This window comes from Dreissena polymorpha, chromosome 6 (assembly GCF_020536995.1).
Source record: "Dreissena polymorpha isolate Duluth1 chromosome 6, UMN_Dpol_1.0, whole genome shotgun sequence".
NCBI classification, from domain to species: domain Eukaryota; kingdom Metazoa; phylum Mollusca; class Bivalvia; order Myida; family Dreissenidae; genus Dreissena; species Dreissena polymorpha.
The window spans coordinates 44988712-45010841 of record NC_068360.1 but is presented as its reverse complement, the minus strand read 5'-3'; the positions used below and the strand labels follow the sequence as shown (position 1 = coordinate 45010841).

The 22130-nt window shown below is 34.3% G+C and overlaps 1 protein-coding gene across 1 annotated transcript in view; it reads left to right on the top strand.

Annotated features, from left to right (window-relative positions):
• The first annotated feature begins 7371 nt into the window (after window positions 1-7371).
• The window catches only part of LOC127835231 (low-density lipoprotein receptor-related protein 4-like), a 68566-nt gene continuing 53807 nt past the window's right edge, over window positions 7372-22130 (top strand). The window contains exons 1-7 of the mRNA XM_052361556.1: window positions 7372-7512; window positions 7726-8164; window positions 9825-10083; window positions 13762-13903; window positions 14469-14609; window positions 19335-19481; window positions 21967-22077. Coding sequence (XP_052217516.1) covers window positions 7449-7512; window positions 7726-8164; window positions 9825-10083; window positions 13762-13903; window positions 14469-14609; window positions 19335-19481; window positions 21967-22077 — 1303 coding nt within the window. The 5' untranslated portion in view covers window positions 7372-7448. The remainder of the gene's footprint in view (window positions 7513-7725; window positions 8165-9824; window positions 10084-13761; window positions 13904-14468; window positions 14610-19334; window positions 19482-21966; window positions 22078-22130) is intronic.

Below are 22130 nucleotides of genomic sequence, written 5' to 3'. Positions count from 1 at the left end.
AAGCTCCACGATTTTAGTGATTTTGAAGGCTTTGACAACCACTTCTCGAGCATGGCACGCCTTATATACTTTCATCAAAGTACCTTCTTATTATGCCAAAAAAGTGCATAGTTTATCGTTTAGGGGGTCCAGGGGGGCGAAGCCCCCCCCCCCGTAAGCTTCACGATTTAATGATTTTGAAGGCTTTGACAATCACTTCTCAACCATGTCACGCCTTATATACTTGCATCAAAGTACCTTCTCATAATGCCCCCAAAAAGTGCATAGTTTATAGTTTTGGAGGTCCAGGGGGGCGTAGCCCCCCGGAAGCTCCACGATTTTATTGATTTTGAAGGCTTTGGCTTAGTTTAGTGTGAAACATCAAATGAATTGACTTTACTTCCGCGATTTTAGTGGGGGGGGGGGGGGCGTACGCCGCGTCCGCCGCGTCCGCCGCGTCCGCCCCCCCCCCCCCCCCCCTGGAGCCGCCTATGACTACTGCTACTACTATTACTACTGCCACTGCTACTACTACTACGGAAATTTGGAAATATTCATCATCGATAAATGCATAAGATTTCAGAATATTAAAATGTGCGCGATGAAGTCCTCACATGATGCTGCTTCAGACGAAGAAGGACCACATAAACTTCGAAATACACGCACGCTAACAAAAATATATAATTTTGTTTGTTCGTAACGTAACATGGGAAAAACTAATGGCTATAATTGACATTATACAGCTGACCGATTATTTTAAGCAGTAAATATACCTCAAATATACATGAGCCTCGCTCTGTGAAAACAGGGCCTAATGCGTGTGCGTTAAGTGTCGCCAAAGATGGGCATGTGCTGTCCTTTAAAAACGAAAATTTAGTTTAGGCGGAATGCTTCGCAACTGAATAGCTGACTGCACAAGATAATGTGGAGCGACATTAAGGTACATGCATTAAGCCCTATTTTTCCGAGAGCGACTTTTTCATATGTGCGTTGGAAGTTATGCGTAAAACATTCAGTTATCTGTATCGGGTAAGTGCGCTCAGATAAAGCGCGGTGCATGGTTTAGATATTTAGCGTTTGAAATAAATTTGGTTAACGACGATTTGATGTTGCTATTTTTATATGCAAGTATGATGTTACAATAAAGATGGGGTTTATATTCTAATTGCACAGTGCATATCGGTAGTAAACACACATTTAACGCTAAAATGCATATCGCTCATATAACTATGGAATGTAAATCAATTACGTTTAAACACAGGGTTGCATTCAACAACCATGGGTTTTGTTTATGTCTGCACGGGTATTGCCACGATTGAACGCTGCACGTTACATTTAATTTCACTCATCATATAGGATGTGTATGTACTTTAAGTGTGACATTAAGCCACTATAATAAGCGTACAAGTTGTTTCTGTTTCATGAGTCGATGTGTTTGTGTTTCCGCACTTGAAGCCGTTTAAGTGCTCCTGATATGTCGCACATGCATTCACAGCTGTTTAGATACTTTTAAAGTTATCAAGCGAAAAGACGGTGAACGCTATTTTTTGCGTTAAATGCATTTATTGGGCACACATATTTAGTTGAGATATCGAAACCGATGTCAAAATTTCGCCATTAATTTCTTACTGATATTTACTGTTAGTATTGCGCAACTGCTCCCCTTTTTTACATTCATCGTTCAACCTAACACGGTTTAAGGAAAACAAAAACACCTTAATCACGCAACATGTTTAAAAGGGGCACATGCCATTTACGTGCATATTTTTAATGCTTATTGTAATAATTATTTCATTTCTTATCCGACGATTGTAACACATTTCAAATGGTACTTACATTTTTTAGCTTATATAAAATGCTTTGTTCGAACGATTTTCAAGCCGTTGCAGTAGAACTTCGGAGAAAAGAAGAAAAAGGATGGTTATATATCAGTGCTGTTGTTCAAAATTACCTGTTATGGTTTCAGTACTTTTCTCTGGTCCGGCACTTGTTCACTGTTGGCATAGCAGTCATCTGTCTGAGCTTTGTCAGTTTTCTTTTTTTTGGTGGATTTTCCTGTTTATTATAAATACCCATAATAATGACTTATCTCATGTAAAATAATTGTGAGGCCATTGAAAAATAAAATATTACATCTCATAGATACTGACTTTCAAAAATAACTGTACACATGTATAATTTACAAATACATATCTTTTAACCTCTGATATCTTGTAAATGTAATTGTTTGTTTCATCCCCAACGTCAAGGGAAACATACATATGCACATTCCCAAACAAAATGGAATCTGATTAGAAAAAAAGAAGGCTGTGAAATCCATATCTCTTCTCATGATTGATCTGCAATACTGACAATGTAATAAGAGCACTGTAGAGTGGGCCCAAAACTTGTCTATTTAACAAATTTACCAAAATTCCAAGTTATAAATGGGCATTTTCCTTCTCACTATGTAATGATTATTTCTGTAAATGTTGCCATATACAATGTTTCTAAAATAATCTATAGTAGAAATGAGTTAAGTTGATGATTTGGTTTTGCACTTACTTAGATTTGTTTGGAAAAAATGAATTTTAGGGTAAAAATGTATATACTGCATATATTCTCATATTTGTGTTCACATTAGTTATTTGTATAATGTAACATTTTTAGCTCACCTGATTGCTCAGGTGAGCTTTTGTGACAGGTCTTTGTCCGTCGTACGTCCGTCCGTCCGTTAACATTTGTTCGTAAACACTCTAGAGGCCACATTTATTGTCCGATCTTCATGAAACTTGGTCAGTAGCTTCATCCCAATAAAATCTCGGTCGAGTTCGAAACTGGGTCGTGCTGGGTCAAAAACTAGGTCACTAGGTCAAAAAAAGAAAAAACTTGTAAACACTGTAGAAGTCACATTTCATGCCCAATCTTTATGTAACTTTGTCAAAATGTTTGTCTTAATGATATGATGGTTGAGTTGAAAAGTGGTTCTGGTCCGTTGAAAAACATGGTCGCCAGTGGGCGGGGCAGTTTTCCTTATTTGGCTATAGAGAAACCTTGTAAACACTCTGGAAGTCAAAATTTTGCCCAATCATCATGAAAGTTGGTCAAAACATTGGTTTTATTGATTTCTCGGACGAGTTCGAAAATGGTCCAGATCGGTGAAAAAACATGGCCGCCAGTGGGCGGGGCATTTTTCTCTATATGTATATAGTGAAAACATGTCAACACTCTAGAAGTCACATCTTGGCCCAATTTTCATTAACTTTTGTCAGAACTTTTGTTTCGTAGATACGTGAGTTAAGTTTGAAAATGGTTCCGGTCCGTTGAAAAACATGGTTGCCAGGGGGACGGCGCAGTATTCCTTATATTTATATAGTAAAAAGGCTTGTAAACAATCATGAATTAAGGTCATGTAACATGTGAGACAACACTTCTAAATATTGCATTTAAGTTTACAGTAGTTACTCCCTTTTGATTATTAATGTTTTCATAATAATACAGTGTAGATTTGTGTATCATTTATGTGTTAATTGTTATTCGAGGTTGGATGATTTTTTTTAGCTCACCTGATTGCTCAGGAGAGCTTTTGTGAACGGTGTTTGTCCGTCGTACGTCCGTCCGTCGTCCGTCCATCAACATTATTTTGTTTGTAAACACTCTAAAGGCCACATTGATTGTCCGATCTTCATGAAACTTGGTCAGAAGATTTGTCCCAATGATATCTCGATCAAGTTCGAAACTGGGTCATGCTGGGTCAAAAACTAGGTCACTTGGTAAAAAAAAAGCTTGTAAACACTGTAGAAGTCACATTTTATGCCCAATCTTCATGTAACTTTGTCTTTATGTCTGTCTTAATGATATGTTGGTTGAGTTCAACATTGGTTTTATTGATATGTTGGACGAGTTCGAAAATGGTCCAGATCTGTGAAAAAAACATGGCCGCCAGTGGGCGGGTCATTTTTCTTTATATGTATATAGTGAAAACATGTGAACACTCTAGAAGTCACATTTTTTGCCCAATTTTCATGAAATTTGGCCAGAATATTTGTTTCCTTGATACGAGAGTTGAGTTGGAAAATGGTTCCGGTCAGTTGAATAACATGTCTGCCCGGGGGGGGGGGCAGTTTTCTTATATTTATATAGTAAAAAAAGCTTGTGAACACTATAGAAGTCACATTTTGTGCCCAATCATCATAAAACTTGGTGAAAAGATTGGTTTTATATATATCTCAGATGAGTTTGCAAATGGTCCCGATAGGTCATTGCTGCCAGGGGGTTTTGGCAGTTTTCCTTATGTGACTATATAGAGAGAAACCTTGTGATCAAACACTATGGAAGTCACATATTTTGCCTAATCATCGTGAAACTTAGTCAATACATTGGTTTTATTGATTTCTTGGACAAGTTGGAAAATGGCTCAGATCGGTGAAACACACTTTTTAGCTCACCTGATTGCTCAGGTGAGGTTTTAGGATTGGTCTTTGTCCGCTGTCCGTCCATCCACATTTGGTTTGTAAACACTCTAGCATTCACATTTTTCAAGCATTCTTTTTCAAAGTTGCTGAAAGATCTCAGTCAAGTTTGATGATAGGTCACCATTTCAAATCTTACAAAAACAAAAACACTCCCTACGCCAGAGTTTTGGTTCAATAATGATGAAACTTGACCAGGATGTTTGTCTGGTCAATATCTAGGTCAAGTTTGACATTAGGTAAAGATTGAATGAACCGACTCCTCTCAGGTGAGCGAACTAGGGCCATCTTGGCCCTCTTGTTTGGATCCTGCGATAACTTTAAAAGTTCTTCATATTTTTTACGAAACTTAAAATATGGATAGATGGCAATATGGAGATTAATCACGTCATTTCATTTTGTTCCTACATCAATAATTATGGTTGCTATGGCAACAAATAATAATAAAAAAATCTAACAATGGTGGAATTTCAACTGTAGGGGACCATATTGCTTGGCAATCTCTTGTATATATTTGTTATTCAAATTATGAAAGTAACCATTACATGAATTACACAGGGGTGTCAATTAACAGGATTATTCTGTAAATCCAGATTTGAGCTGTCCAGGGTTGGTTTTGGGGGCGGTGGGGTGGGGTAGGGGATAGTTTGTTTAAGTGCGCGATCATTTGAGAACAAAATTAATATATTTGTTAAAGCTTCATTGTCTTTTTGAAATTTTTGCTTGGTACCAAATTTTCCAGGTATTTTATTTATTTATTTTTGAATGGTTAGCCGATGGCACATACATGAACGATTACTGACGAAAATTCTTCCCTACTTTCCAAAAATCGTACAAGTCAACGAAACGTTGCAATGTCCGCCATCTTAAAATATTCTGTGATCGATTAGCAAATTAAAGCAATGCAGCACCATATTTCAAAGCAATATGTTAACCAAATTATATATTGATTTCGTATTTGCTAGGTAACTGATTTTCATTTTTGCAGTCAAACGATATGCACATTTTATTTCATGTGCAAAACATGTACATTTTTTTCGGAGTGTCATTTTTAGTTACATCATTTGTAGTTCATTATAATTTTTTTTCGAAGTTCTGAATAAACAAACATAGAATGACGAATACACATGCAATGATCATTATGGTCTGATTTGTAATATTTCGCATTGTATCAACTAAAAATCGCAACTAAAAAGACTATAAAACAGTACAATTTGTTAGGGCTTGAGGGAGGGGGGCACTGCCCTCTTCCCGTTTGGGGACTAGTGTTCCCAGACCCCCGGCCTTATTTTCCAGATTTTAAATTTGGGACAATTGTCGTCCCTGTTACCTTAGATAATTATTTTATTACAATTTGCTAAGCAAATTTTTTGATATTGGTATTTATGGTATCTACTTAAGTAATTTTCTAAATGTACATTCGATAATTCCTTTATGACAATTTGAAAAGCATTATGTCAAACTAGGTCAAATAATAGAAAAACCTTGTGTAGACAATATAAAGTCGCAGTTTTCATCCAATCTTTATGAAATTTGGTCAGAATGTTTATCTTGATGAAATCTGGGTTGGGATTGTATTTGGGTCATAAGGGGTCAAAAACTAGGTCACTAGGTCAAGAACTAGGTCACTAGGTCAAATAATAGAAAAACCTTGTAGAGACAATAGAGGTCACAGTTTTCATCCAATCTTTATGAAATTTGGTCAGAATGTTTATCTTGATGAAATCTGGGTTGTGATTGTATTTGGGTCATCTGGGGTCAATAACTAGGTCACTAGGTCAAATAATAGAAAAACCTTGTGTAGACAATAGAGGTCACAGTTTTCATCCAATTTTTATAAAATTTGATCAGAATGTTTATCTTGATGAAATCTGGGTTTGAATTGTATTTGGGTCACTTGGGGTCAAAAACTAGGTCACTAGGCCAAATAATAGAAAAACCTTGTGTAGACAATAGAGGTCACAGTTTTCATCCAATCTTTATGAAATTTGGTCAGAATGTTTATCTTGATGAAATCTGGGTTTGGATTGTATTTGGTAAGTTAGGTGAGCGATTCAGGTCCATCATAACCCTCTTGTTATAACATTGTTTCTTGTTTCCTTATCTAAGACTTAGTATTAGATGAGGATGTTTGTTAGTTTCTCACACACGATTATGTATATGTTTGTATATGTTTGAATTACACACAAACGTGAACATACATTTTTTTTCAAAAATCACACAAAAAGTTATGTAATTGATAATGTTACTACCTAAACCTGTCCACAACGGCTCGACAAAGAGTTGATGGATGCAACCATACAGTTCAATAGAGGTTGCTAGACATATGGAAAGCTTCTACCGGAGCCATCTACATGTCAAGCGCTACGCAACAAACCACCAACTGTCCCAAAGATCACACTTGATTCATCATTTGTTTTGCCGCCTATGACAAGTCTTTCTTCATATACTCATACAAACAATCTTTATGAAATTTTTTCAGAATGTTTATCTTGATAAAATCTGGGTTGGGATTGTATTTGGTAAGTCAGGTGAGCGATTCAGGGCCATCATGGCCCTCTTGTTTATGTTTACCCTACCCTGTTTTCGGGGCTTGTTAAATCTATTAAGCTTTAAGAAATGTCCTTTATATCGCTCATGTTGCATGACTGTAAGTAGTGGCTTATGCTGACATTCACATCTTTACTAAAAACAATATGTACTTAAAATATTGCAGTCTATACAGTGATATTTGTTATTTTTTTCCCGATTTGTTAGTTTCGCATTAGTATTCATGAAAATGAGATAAATATATAATTGGGTCTTTAAAATACTTATTTTACCGCCCTTGTTGAATTGCGGTTTATAACGACATTGTACAAGCAATAATAGGAACGTTGTTTGCTGTAAACATATGCTTTTACAATGTTTCAAGTAGCGGAAAACCGTCCTTGAATGTAATGGGATATCTCTATCGTTTTCGAAGTTAGAACGTATATTACGCATATTTTATTAACATGACTGGATATATTCACCAAAATGTGCTGGCCTATTAACTTGAAATACGTGTTCACAATTCTTGTTTTCGATGCATTTTTTGCGGGTAAGAATTTTCGCCAAAACATTACTTTTTCTTGATGTTGTTTATTATTTAATGAATCGGTGTTAAAACTTAGTCAAACATTGATTTGTTTGATGTTTAGAAGGAAAGATAGCTAAGCCGCTGCCATTGATGGAAAGGTCAGTAAGAAGAATAATAATAGAATTTTCTTAATTCAAATACTCAAATACATTAAATATTTGTGTTTTATTTTAGAAGCCGCTTCCACAAGATACTTGGTAACAGCATCCGAGGGTAATGTCCTCTCTATTCCAATAGACGAGAAATCCAATTCAAAATTAATTACTCAGAATGTAACGTATTTGCGATGTCCAAACCTTAATCCCTCCAGTATCAGCGTGGGTCGCAAGCATCTTTTCGCTGCAAACATCAACTCAAACAGTATTGAGAAATATTACTTTGAGCCTGAACGAGAAAGCGGAAATGACAGTTGCACCCCATTAATTTTGAATTCTGGGGTTCCTGGTCCAAATGTGAAAATAACCTTTGACTGGATTTCAAACAACCTCTACTGGACCGATCCTACATTCAGATGGATTGCGATGATTTCCGTGCAACATGAAGGAAATTACACCATACTCATACGAGATAATATCCACATTCCGGCAGCCATTGCTGTCGATCCGGACAACAAGTGAGTTGTTGATATATTATTTTATTTTAATCTAAGGCGATTAAACAATGTTTGATCAAGGTTATCCATCTTTACCTAATTTTCACTAATAAATGTAAAAACCAACAACTTCAAGTCACCACTTGGAAATTGACCCTACTGCAAGTTACATTATTGTTATCTTGATAAAATAGTCATTTTATGCATATTTATTTGCTTAAATCACGATTAAGTTATGAGCCGGATATGAACAAACGCTTTGACTTTATGGTTATACATAATATGTAAAAATTCAAATAGCTTACAATGATGTTCGAGGAGGCGATTTAGATGTTTTACATGAAACGTTGTCTTGAAATGATTATTGATCATTTGAAAACATGTATTTGACAAAATAATAAGTTGGACACGAACATGTACTTTAACTGTATTCATATGATAAATAAGCAATTCAAATTATCTACGGTGGAAGAATTATTGTTAAATTTTTTCACACATTCGCTTTTTATAGAAGTATTCCATTTGTCAATTAGATGAAGCTCTCTGATTTGCGAAGATTCCGAATGACCGACGAAGTATCACTGTGTTGAGTGTGCTGTGCTTGAATTAACTATACTTAAAGGTTTAATGCACTGTTGTAATGCATGAATGTCACTTTTCAAATAAGCCTACAGATCAAAGGACGCCCTCAGACCACGGTAGATTATTGTGCATAAATTGTGTCACGTGAAGACAAAATATAATTTGTTGCGACTACATACTTTCCCGTGTATAAACGGACAACTTTTGGTCCAGTGATATGGGAAAAATGTGAGAGGCTGAAGAGCATCGTTACAATTTATGTCAGACTATATTCATGTCCTTTACACTATTGGAATATCGCATACAAATAAAAAAATCACCAAAAAATAGAAAATATGTTAAAATTGTTTTACCGAGTTTTCTGATATAAATATAGCGCAGAAAACCTCTGTTCTTTGTACTTTCAAAATAATATAAAACTGGAATGTATTTATATTATACTTTAATAAGGAACGCATTATGTATAGAAAGGATCAATTGAGTTTGAGTGTTTGATAGTATTTTATATCAGGATTGGTCGTATTCACCATATTTGTTACTCACTTGTGAAGATGTAAACATAGGAAATTATACTTAAACATTGTACTATGGTATGGATATGCTTTAAACAAAAGGATTGTCCTACAATTTATCAGACCTTGATTCATCATTACGAACCATATTGGTATCAATGAGTAGAAATGCTTATAATTTCAAGTTGTGATAAATTAACATAAATATATTTCAACGGTTGTGATAATAAAATGTAATATTTGTTTTTTTAAGATACTAACAATAGCATAAAAGTGATCGTGAAGAGTCGAATTCGTCTATGAATTGTATACGATTAGAGGCATGAAGGAAGAAATACAGCTTTTCATATTGCTTGCGTGATGTTGTATCATTAAATAACTATCTAAAATATATTTGGATGATTTTAGATTTTTTTAAACATATTTGCTGAAAATGTAACATTTAAACTCTGATATGGTAATTTGAAATTTTTGAAAAAGACATTCATCTACTTGTTGAATGTGTATCAGGGCTTCACAGTCGTCATTCATCTCTCTCACTATTTACGGTGTTTTTTCTCTTTTAACATATTGCATTATATTCACAGATATATGTTTTGGAGCGATGAGGGGGAATTTCCAAAAATTGAACGTTCTAGCCTGATCGGACAAGATCGGCATATCATAGTTTCAAAAGATATCTTCTACCCTCGATCAATTACTGTCGATATTGACAACAGGAAGATATACTGGATGGATTATTATGTTGGTCGTGTGTTCCAATCTGATTATGAAGGAAAGTCAAGCGAAATAATCCAAATAAACCATTTAGCCAGTATGATGTTTGGTCAAATACAGCAATTTGCCGTAAGTACTTATTTATAAATTTTAAAACACGTCTACAACATGAGGGATATCAATAACAAAGAGCAGCATGCAAAAATCGAGTGTTTATTTAAGTTTAATTTTTAAGTTTAAGTTTAAGGTATGAAACAACTTGTTATGTTTTCATTTCACGCTGCGTTCCCGCTCGTCTGCTACTTCGTTTCCGCATGATTGAGCTAATATCTAAACTGTGTGTAATAATATATATGAATTAAGCATCTCAAGTATGTCAAAGCGCGATTAGGTTAGTCTATACGCATATCCTTATATCCGGTATGAAATATTGTCAAGAGTTGGGGCCTTTTCTGCATTGATAGTAAATCTTATTTTATATACAATAGCCCTATGTGTATTCATAATGGGGGATCGTGAATTTAGGCTTATTCTTCAGCATTTCGTTTCGACCTCGCTCGCTTATGATCTTCATGAGCTATTGGGTTATTCATGATTTTTAAGTAAACATAACATTTTATTTTCACATTTGAACGTATCCCTTTCCACGTTTGAGTATATCCTACTATCACAATACACAACAAAACTAAAACACTATGGATCAAAATTGATTTTTTTAGGTCAAAATATCTTAAAGACTTAGAGTCGTATGATGGAAGTGAACCGGAAGCGGTTAGAGTACACAATACAAATACAGTTGAAATAATCAGCCTTTATGCGAATTTTATGCTTAATAGTTATTTCTAGCATTACAACTATATCCAATACACATATTAATGTATCAAGTATTGCCTATATTGCTTCTTTTAATTGAAACAGTATTTCTATGTATTTCATATTATTCAAGTGCGCCATTACAATGATTAATTCATCTACACATATAGTTTAAACTAGACGTTTGTTTAACTCAATGTGTAAAACAAAACAGTGGAACATTGAACATGACAGAAAAGTGTACCGTCATGTATATATGTACACATTTCCAAGAGATTTTCTAGAGTTCAGGAAAGTGTTTCGCAAGTGGTAGAAAACCGGAACCGGTCAATTGAATGAATGTTTCCCAGTAAGTTCGCTATGCGACGGCGTATACATGAGTAAACTATTTAAACAAAACAACAAATTAGTTGATGGTGACGTTTTAAAACGATGTTATAGCTGTAAATATGCCAACATGTATGGTAAAACGTTCTAATTAAAATGGTTCCATAACATCGATTATTACAAAAAAAATCCTGTATCACACAAATCAGTGAAATGCCTACTTTATTTCCATCTAATAAGCCTGTCTAGCAGCGTATGCTAACGAGACAATTAATTAATGTTCCTACCGCACGTATTTCCATTTTCTTTAAGTTACGGTTACTTATCATTGGAACATTCAGAGTTGACAAAAAGTAATTAACCATTCCTGGGCTAGCAATGTTGTTAACCATTGCTGAAAAGATGATAAATATGCAACATATTAATTTGGATAACCATAATACATAATTTATGCAGTTCACACAAGTAGCAGTCACTGGCATATCATTTTCATAACGGTAATGTAAGTATTTGGAACATACACTACTTTTGTTGTTTGTTTGAGGAAAACATCATTACTTGGTCATAAAATTGAAATATGCTGTATTTGATTTCCATGCATTTACAACACAACTTTTCCCTTACATGGCATATTTTCTTTTTCAAAATTAAAGCAAATATTAGCCTGATTATGTGGTAAAAATTACTGACAGTGTGCACCTTTCCTTCAAGATCTACTTTACTCCCATTATGCATAATGAAACTGATATACTTAAAAAATATATAAATTGCATAATCGATGTACCTTCCTGTTCCGAGCTGTGTATGTATAGCAAAACAAGGCATTATTTTCTTGATGTGATGGGTTTTGCCGTACGATACCCGGTTCACATGGCTACATTCAACATACTGGTATCGCAAAAGCATAAATCCACTTTAACCCAGTTAACTGCTCACCAACAATATTAAATTGTGTAAGTGACACGGGTTCTAAACGTAAAATTTAACAATAGGCAAAGGTTTGGAATTCGACCGCCGTGCGAGCGTATTTACACAAATCGTTTTCTTCATAATTATCAACACGGCCATCCAATAGTTGACGTTTATCATTAACCCCAGTCACATTAATATTAACAACAATACCACTTTTATGAATCTTTCTCTTTCAAGATAGCACATTGCTTTTTCTTTCAAGGAACCGACCTGTAACGTACAATATCGGAAATATTTGTTGTCACTGTATTTAGGTTGCTGGTCTTACAATTAGTATTTCATAGCGTATTTATCGAATATTTGTAGTTTTCCGCACATACCCGGATAACGTTTGAAGTGACGGATATGCATGAAAGAAGGTCATATTGCACGAAGTTCATTAGAGTGCTAATACCTTAATACAATTTCGGTATTCTTGTAATAAGTCGTTTAAATAAGTTAAGAAAGATGTTCATAAGTTATTGCGTCCTTAGCGATGCTTACACGTGTATGAAATTGGTTTAACATAAACTGTGGACGTTATATAATTTTCTTTTAAAGTAGTTATAAACTTTTTTGAACAGTATTATATTCGTAAAACGTAATAAAAGTCGTTCAAACTGAACAAGTCAGTAGTTTGTTATCGTGTAGCAAATCTGTGTCACCATACCCTTTTTATTTAATTCGGTGAAAGTTCAAGAATTAAAACATAGAATAATCTTGAGTGTCTGTTTATAAATATACCTCTGTGTCTCTGTAGACTTCACGAAACGACATCACATTACTTTCTCGCATGTACTCAGTATGCACATAATCGCGACGAACTTATACACACGATATATGATGGTGGTTCCGGAGACATTAGCGCGTCGAGGTTGCCCAGGTCCTGTTCTCTGTTCTCGTCAGTGTGTACATTCCGTTGGTTGTCCTCCACTTCCTATATTGGGCAATCTAGCCTGCCTGGTCTGTTGTCTCCTATGAGATTCTTTGTGAACAGGAAGGGATTAGCTGTGCAATTGACCAGCTTCTTTGACCTCGCTTTCCGATACTTTCTGTTGTTTTCTGCTCTTCTAAGAAAAGCCTCATTCTTGCGCAGATTTCTTTAACTCAGCAAATGCTGGTATTTGATGTTCTGAAGCTTCCTTATATCTTGCTGTGAGGGGCGATATGCCCCGCCCCCCCCCCCACACTTGATTTGATATTGTGCTGGCGTCGATTAAGTGTGAGCGTTGTCCTTGTCGACTTCTTCACCTGAGCACAAAATCTGCTCAGCTCAGTACCATACTGTGCACGATTAATGCAAGTCCACCTTCCCGGCGAGGGAAGTCTCAAGCACCCTGTCTACCTCATGCGCATGTCTACTCCTTCTCTTGTAAGCTTGCTATCCACTTGATCCGCTCTTTTCTTTTGTCGTTTGTAGTTGTTTTGTACAGAGTTCCTTCATGTTCTAGAGCGCTGCTCTCCTCCGAGCCTTCCATAGTGACATTTACTGAACTTTCATTGTCGAATTCATCCTCGTGTGATTTTGGAGGTTCTAGACATAGTTGGGTGTAACCTGATCCCGCCTCTCCTCCGTCCCAATTGAGGTTGCCCTTTGTGTTGTACTATCCGTATTATCGGGGAACAGTCCACTTTTTATCGGTGTATATTTAGACAATACGCATTTACTAATACAATTTGTTATTTGTTCGTGTATTGTACATAAAAATGTTTCAGGGCAATTTACTTGTTGCTATCACCAAACAGAAAGAAAGCTTGACAGTGTTGACTTTGGACACAAGTACTCACACAACCTTATCTGATATTGAAGTCAATACAGCTGGTACATCTTCCATAGCACTTTTGGACACCCAAAGAGGTTTGTTTTTATAGATAAGTCGTAATGTACCTTTAAGTACATTATTTCCTGTTTTTAGCAGCAAGTTATGGGAAGTGGCCATAGTGGCTGATTAAGACACCGCAACCAGATGACCGCAAGGTTAGGTTTAACTGTATTCCAAATTTAGTGGTAGATTAGGAAAGGGTTTACACTTGACTTAAAGATGTAACAAAATTTCCCAAAACGTGCAAACGCTATGAATTTTATAAGCCTTATTGATGAGCTTTATAAAGTAAATGATGCCTGTTGATTACGTAGGCTTTGCGTCACATGTCACATGTATTATCATCGTTAAAAAGTTGAACAATGTCCATCAAGGATTACAAATAAAACATATTAGAATATATTTTTAGTAAAAATTTCAACTGACAAAAAAGTGAAACAAGCATTTACATATGAAGGTTTCATATTTGAAGTTGAGTACATATTTGTCCTTGGCCTCAAGTGGCATTGTTGCTGTATGCCTTTACACAAACAACGTTTACTGTATTTAAATCTGTGTTTGAGAATGCGAATACAATACAAATTTTTGCTATACTTGCAGATCTCCATCCCCATGCAATCAACCATACATGTGAGAACATTGTCGTGATCGAAAAGAAACGAAACATTTGTCTTTGCGGAGAGGGTTTTGTACTGAACGCGGATGGCCGAACATGTGCGAGTCAAGCACAATTTAGAGCAGGCTAGTATTACAATTTTAATATGCAATAAAAGCATTGTCACACTTTGCATGTGAACAAGGAGTTTGTATGCGTTTTGATGGAAATAAAAAACAGAAACAAACAATCTGGCACTGTTAAATGGTAAAAAGAAAAATAATGATTTGCAATGGTTTACTTCAAATGTGCTCGCATACTCTTCGGCATAAATTATTTCTACTTTCAATTGTGACTGTTTCACCTCTTGTTCTTGTTTTAACTATGTATGTAGCTATGTAGATGCAAAATACGTAGGTTCAAATACTTACTAAACACGTGCATCAAATTATTCGCTTAGAATATTACGGCAACGTCTTTTCTTTTCACATATGTAATTACACTTGAATCATACTGTATGTCTTTGTATTTATAAATTTGTTGTGTGCTTAAGACAACAATTATGAAACAAAAAACAAGCAATACATGGTTTTTAATCCCATGTATACAATTGGTGTTTCGCATTTATTTTAATTAATAACTGAATTAATGTTTCTAATAGTATCATATATTTTATGGATTTTACAGATCAAAATAAGACAAAATGTACGCTATTGCAATGCACCATTCAGTTAATAAATAGTTCGTTATGCATGTATCAATTCTTTATTTCACAAGCTTACACTGCCTTACGTGTCATGTCCCGATTGCTTATAAGCTCAAGTGATAAAGATCATATGACTTTTAATGATTACATACTGACAGTTTTCCACAGTTGTGTATTTCCTTTACAATGACCTTAATCCATTTGCGTGTGCTAAGGGCAATTAAAATCGGTGTTCCTGTCGTATGTCAATGCGTCTGGGACTCTGAATTGCTTTTCTGCTTGGTTAAAATTTTGACCTTCCAGCATTTTTACAGAAGCCATGACTAAAATCGATTGGCAGGGAGCATTCGCCCTATATTCCACGTTGCAATACTAGTTCTATGATAACGAGCGACACGATATATACTATTGCTCTTGATGAGAATATAAGATCACTAATTGTACGAATATATTAAAATATATTAATAATTTAGATATTGCTCTTTTGTGAACAAAAAGACGCTTCACTACGTAAATTTGCAGTTACACTTTTTTCGAAGGCAAGGTTAGCACATTTTTAACTTTTTCATTATTTTGTGAAGTTATAATTGATTAAATAGATTAGATTGGGCCTTCACTATTCTTAAATAATAAAGATAATGGATAACACAAGTTTTCTTATTGATTCGTTTGACGCCTCTGGCATTATCGCTGTTTCTATCGTAACAGTTTTACTAAGTAAGTGTTACCAGATTTGGATAAAAACAACAAAAATATTGCCAAGTAAAATGTATAGTCAATGTCTTTTATTGTAATGTAACACCACTTCCAATTTGGCTCTTTTTATCACACACCCGATGTGTGCATTTAACACGATATAGTTGCTGTGTACCGATTCGAATCTGTGGTAAAACACATATAGAATATGTTTTGGTTGCACAAAAAGTCCGATAGCAGACATCATTTTATTGGAACATTTAGGCTTACGGAAACAGAAATTTAAGTGGACACACAATTGTCAGCAATTTTTCTAAATTACGTCACACATTGTTAAATCGAATTACAATGTACCTAGTTTAATCGATCTACGCAACTAGTTATAACTTGTTATTGTTGTTATGTTCAACGAAACGAACATCATTTTGTTATTTTATTTTACATTTTATCACTGGAACTTTATAATGTCGCTATTTAAGCAATACTAGCTGAACCAACGTCAGTGTCTTTCTCGATGCGTTTTATCACTGAAAATCACTTCTATTGAACTCAATATCGGGAAATGTGAAAGATACCGTTTCAAAACAGAAAATGCAAGCACTGCAACGTTCTTGAGGAAGAATTTCATATTTTCATGAATGCCAAATGTTTATGTATTTTCGTAAGAAGTATATAAATGAAAATTACTGGAATAAAATAAATGTGATCAAGTTTATTGACCTCTTACAGATTAACCATGAAAAAATTGTACGAAATCTATCTATTTTTGTTTTTAAAGCTTTTAAATTGAGAGCTGACTTATCTTATCAAAATTTTTCTCCATGTACTTACATTTATGTATCTTTTTAATTTAAACAATACAAAATATGATAAAGTGTATACAAATTTTCTGTATTAGGACTTTCATCTAGGTTCAGGTTGTATACATTTTTTTGTATTTAGACTTTCTTTGAGGTTCTATTAAAAACTATGTACGTCATTTACCATCTGTGAATATACTTTATTGTTATATGTGTGTAATCAAGGGTTTATAGCCTAATGTATGTGGAAATTAATTCTAAAACTCGGTGAAACGGGTTTATTTAGGTATACACAAAATCAAATAATATAACAAGTAATCGGCAGTTGAGTAGTACCGGTGACGAATTTTGATTAAAGTAGGGATGCAAGAGGTTACAAAAAACATGAACCGGTTAACTGTTTTCCGTAACGGTTATTAACCGGTTAACCGAAAAACCTTTAGTAGAAAAAAAAATAAGCAACGCTCAACATATCATACCGCTCGTACATGTACTCTATAGAAAAGAAAGTAATCGCTTGCGCTGATAACATATCATTTTCTTAATAACAATTTATTATAACGTGTAATTTTGTAAATGTATGCTGTACTGTCTATTTATTTTTTCCTGCGTTAAAGCATATAAGTTAAAATTAATAAGAACTACACAACGTTCATGGTTACGTGTCATTAATATGTTTTTGGTTGGGCCGCTAATATAACGTTCGGGTCGTATCGCTCACAATATTGGGCTTTGTTCATTGTGTTTTAATTTCTTATTCTAATATTAACTTAATTTGAACATGTTTTAATATAATTGTTAAGCTATTGCAATACTATCTCACAGTTCAAACAAATCAGCAAACAAACATGTTTATGCAGAACATGCACGAAAGAACAGTGTTCATTTGGCCAAGAAAATGACGTCGTCCAGTTGCGTTTGGCTGATTCGGTTGCTAGCATTGGTAAAACGTTTTCGAGAACACTTGCTCCGATGGTTTTATTTCCAAAAAATAACTTGTTTATTGAAATTCATAAATTAAATTAGTTTCAAAATGGCTTTTTCTGATACAACTTTCCTCTGGCGGTAGTAGTTGCATCGCTGGTGACGTAAATTACTGATAATAATGTTAATTTCTGATAAAACAAATACGACGTCAACTCGACACGTTTTTAACTACGAATGCATTTCTTATTTAAATTGTAACTAATCAACATTTTATTTTTTACAAAATATCAATATAAGTCGTCAAATGCGCAAGTGGGCAGTAAGTCGAACGAAAAACGTAAAATTTTACGAATTATTCAATGAAAATTCATATTCATGTTTTTTTTTCAGGTTAACCTTTTCCTGAAAATATAACCGGTTAATTGGTCGTGGGTTAACCGGTTAACCGGTTAACCTCTTGCATCCCTAGAATAAAGGGATATGATTTTCAAGGGGTTTCATTTACTGTTTGGAAAAGCCTTGTTAATTGCAGCACGCCTTGGAGTCAATGGTAGCAATTGAACTAACATGTACGTTTTCCACGTCAGATCGTCTGTGTTCTTAGTACTTACCTAATTAAATAGAAACAGTAACTTAAATGCATTATTTATGTACCGTCGTAAAGGTTTTGTCTTGTTGTTAACGACACAGAAGTTGATTTATATATCTTCCAAGTGCGATCATAGGCGATCAGACGAATACAACTATGGCACTTTTCAGATAATCAGCTAATATGACAATCGACGTTCCGACAAGGAGAAGACCGTAGTGTAGCATACATCCAAAATATGGAGTTTAATCACTTCCATATTCTATTCTGTTTAAAACATTCATTATATTGTAAAATAGTTCACTGATAACCATGTTAATTAAAGGAAAATATCGATAGTATTTCTGCCTATGTCCCAAATAAGCATGCTCACACTTTGTAAATATATATTTGTAAAATTTTGAAATTTGTGACTAAGAATATACAACGTTACAAAACTGTTGGATACCTTCCTTTAGTTGAAGGCGATTAGAAGCTTTCGAAAACCTCGCACTTCAATAATAAATGTACTACACTATAGTAGTTTTATCATTAGTGCGCATACATACATGTATAGCGGTACTTCATGTATATTTCATTCATAAATAGCCCATAAATACTACACTTTTTGACCCATCCGCGAAAAGGGTACGGATAACAACTTTTTTTTATTAACGCACATACATATTTGACTCTGCTTTTATACATTCGCGATCTTTATTGTTTGCAATCATTGAATAATTACGTTGAAGAATTTGATAAATACGTAAAACAAGGAAAAACTAGTATACTCATTGTATATTATCCTTTAAAACATGAATCGGCGACCCCAAACGATTATTTTTTTAAGTATGATGCTTAAAAAATAAAGACCACGAGTTCAGTTTTTAACACATATATTGAAAATCATGAATTTATGATCAATAATAAAGGGTTGTTTGTACTTCACAGTAAATGGTTTCTTGTACAAAAAAAGTAGAAAAAAATATAGTTGTCGGCATGTTTTAGTAATAGTTAATTAAACTCGCGCAATCAAATATATATAATATGTTGTACATATTCATCTTAGTTGGGAGTTACATACGTGTAAACATTATACCTCTTAGTTAGGTTTAAAAAACCTTTTATCAAACATATAATTCATTCATGATGTGTCAGTATTCTGTTTTTGTAGACACTACTGTTCCACATCCGGCAATATTCTGGTCCACGAACAAGAGCATTTGTGCAGTTGACATCAGAGCAATGTATGATACAACTGGAAATTATCGGAATAGACAAATATGTTTCGATGTTTGGAACATACAGTGGTTCGCTGTCGGTTTGTATTAATATCTTTTTATTGATGTTTGCTAGATTATATTTTCCATTCACTCGCTCTCGCGGACACACTCAAGACGCATATACAACAAAATCTTTATAACTTTATGGTTAGTTTTAAGTTTAACTTTAAAACTGCAATTTCCACAGCCTTCAACCAGAAAATATGAGTTCATATAAAGCAGCATTATTCAAAGAAGAAACATATCTTACATCCCTTGAATTTTCTTATCCTACAAACATTTAATCCAAATTTATTAATATATAATGTCATTTTATAGATAAGCAAAAAACAGTCGTTTCACCGGCCTGAAGGGCTTGCTGCACTAATTGTTGACGATTGTGCTGGAAAGTTGTGTACCCTGGCCATTTTGTTGAATCAATCTTCATTACACTTTAAACCACCGAACCTGTCACACTGCATTAAGAAGTTAATATAATTAAGTATATTTGAGAATGATTATTCCACGTTTGACAATGAGTAAGTTGTGTGTGCGGCTAAACATATTGTCTCCGTTCATGTTAAACAGAAATGTAATGATGCTAACAGAACATATATCTGTATACTATAGCAAATAACAATTTTATAAGCCACGTTTAAATGCATATTAGTGAAAATAATGATTTAAGTAAAGCTATGAACATGTCCTATGAACTTTGTGTAGGCATGTAGTTAAGTCCAATTAGTTTAAGAATTATTTGTATAAACATGAATTACATGATTGTTTTAAGAACACGAACACAATAGATACAGATTTGATTCAGATCACAGACAGTTGTATTATCCATATATGTAGATTTCTTTAACACCACAACGTAGCAGTAAATGTAAATACAACACATATTTTGGTATTTAAATAAGGGGAAGTCGGCTTAATGCAAAACGTTGTTCTATAACGATTAGCTGTTTAATTCTTTTAATTGTTTAAGGTGTGTCCACCCTCTTATAAATACTCTTGCATTTGAAACCGACTATGCAATTAAATCTTATCAACGCTTCATAAATGCGCAATCTTGCCTGATATTTGTTATAACATGCTAAAATAATGGCTGATAATTTAACTACGGCGAATAAAGGCAGTTAACCTTTCTTGAACACATGCTCGTTAAAAATGTAAAATATACCGGAACCAATGTAGTCATGCACCTATGGTATATAAGGTAGCTACAGTGAAATCAATTATCAGTAAAAATAAGTTTTGCTGGCCCAACCCCCACACGCTCAAAGAACATGGTTCACTTCCTCGATCTAAAGCCGAAATATAGATGTAGAACATATGATAATCATTTTCATACCGTTGACCGGTCTGGCCTTTGGGGGAATAACGACACGACAACACAATGATCCTCCGCCAGTCAGGTATGTTGTGGCCATTTGGAAGGACCTCATTAATGGGGAGGAACGTTCAATCTTTCACATCGTCCATCTAGCTTTTCTTCTTATGGCCTCGACAGTGACCTGCGCATGGATTGCCCTGAAACACAGTCTTGCACAGAGAGTCGAACCTGGTGACGTATCCAAACCAAGCAAGCTTTAATCGTTTGGCAGTTGCTATTGGCCAACAATTAATGCGTCATATTCCGGACATACTCGTTAGACTAGTGCTCTATGTTAGAGATGCAGAACAGCATAATTGTATATAAATGTGCAATAAATTAACTACATTTTATACATTGATGTGATCTATAAGAGAATAATGGAATATTAAAACACAACTAAATTACAAATATGAGGGTTTTTAAGTTGATAATGTAGAAACGGTAGTAATGGTCAAAATGGTCCATGCAACAATTCCATATCTCTGTAACTACTTCATGTATTTAACTAAAAATGCACACATTTCTTAGAAATCGTTTTGTATGTCAACTTACCAAATGTATACAACAATCTACCGAAGCATAATTTATCTGAACAAAGGTTGTTTCCGTCGATGTCCAAGATTGCTTGTATTTTGTTTTGAAAAAATGTACAACAAACAAAGCAACATTAAGATTTATAAAATGCAAACTTTTCTAATCTGTCGGTAAGGAACGCCACTCCCACGTTCGGTATCTTTTCCTAGAGAAATTTCTTAGTTATATCAGCTGACAGACATAAACTACATTAAGCATTTTCAAACAGGGTTAATTGTGCAGTGCGCAATCTGATTCCGTCTTTTTTTGTTTATTTGCATATATGGTACTTTTTTTTATAATTTTCAGTATTTGCATCGACTAAAGTAATGTTTCAGTTAACAAATTGTTTTTTTATTTTGAGTAAAACTCAATGTTTATAAAAACATAAATATATATTCTTTAAAATATTTATCTTGAAACTTACGTTTGATCTTGTAATGGAACTCAACACATAGTAATATTGATATTTTGCATTACGTTTGTACCTATGGTGATGACAAGGTCAAGCTTATGTATACTTAATTATTCACATACCCAGTATGATAACTTATGCATTTCGTATTTTCTAATCAAACTTACTTTAATTTCAGACTCGAGCGAAATGAAGCTTATATATACTGTTGGAGCTAACATAAATACATTGACGATGGATGGGCAAAATATTCCACGCAATTTAGTCAAAGAATCAGAGAAAATAACCGGTACAATATATTGTTTATATAATTATGTATAGATATAGCTTCACATAACGTAG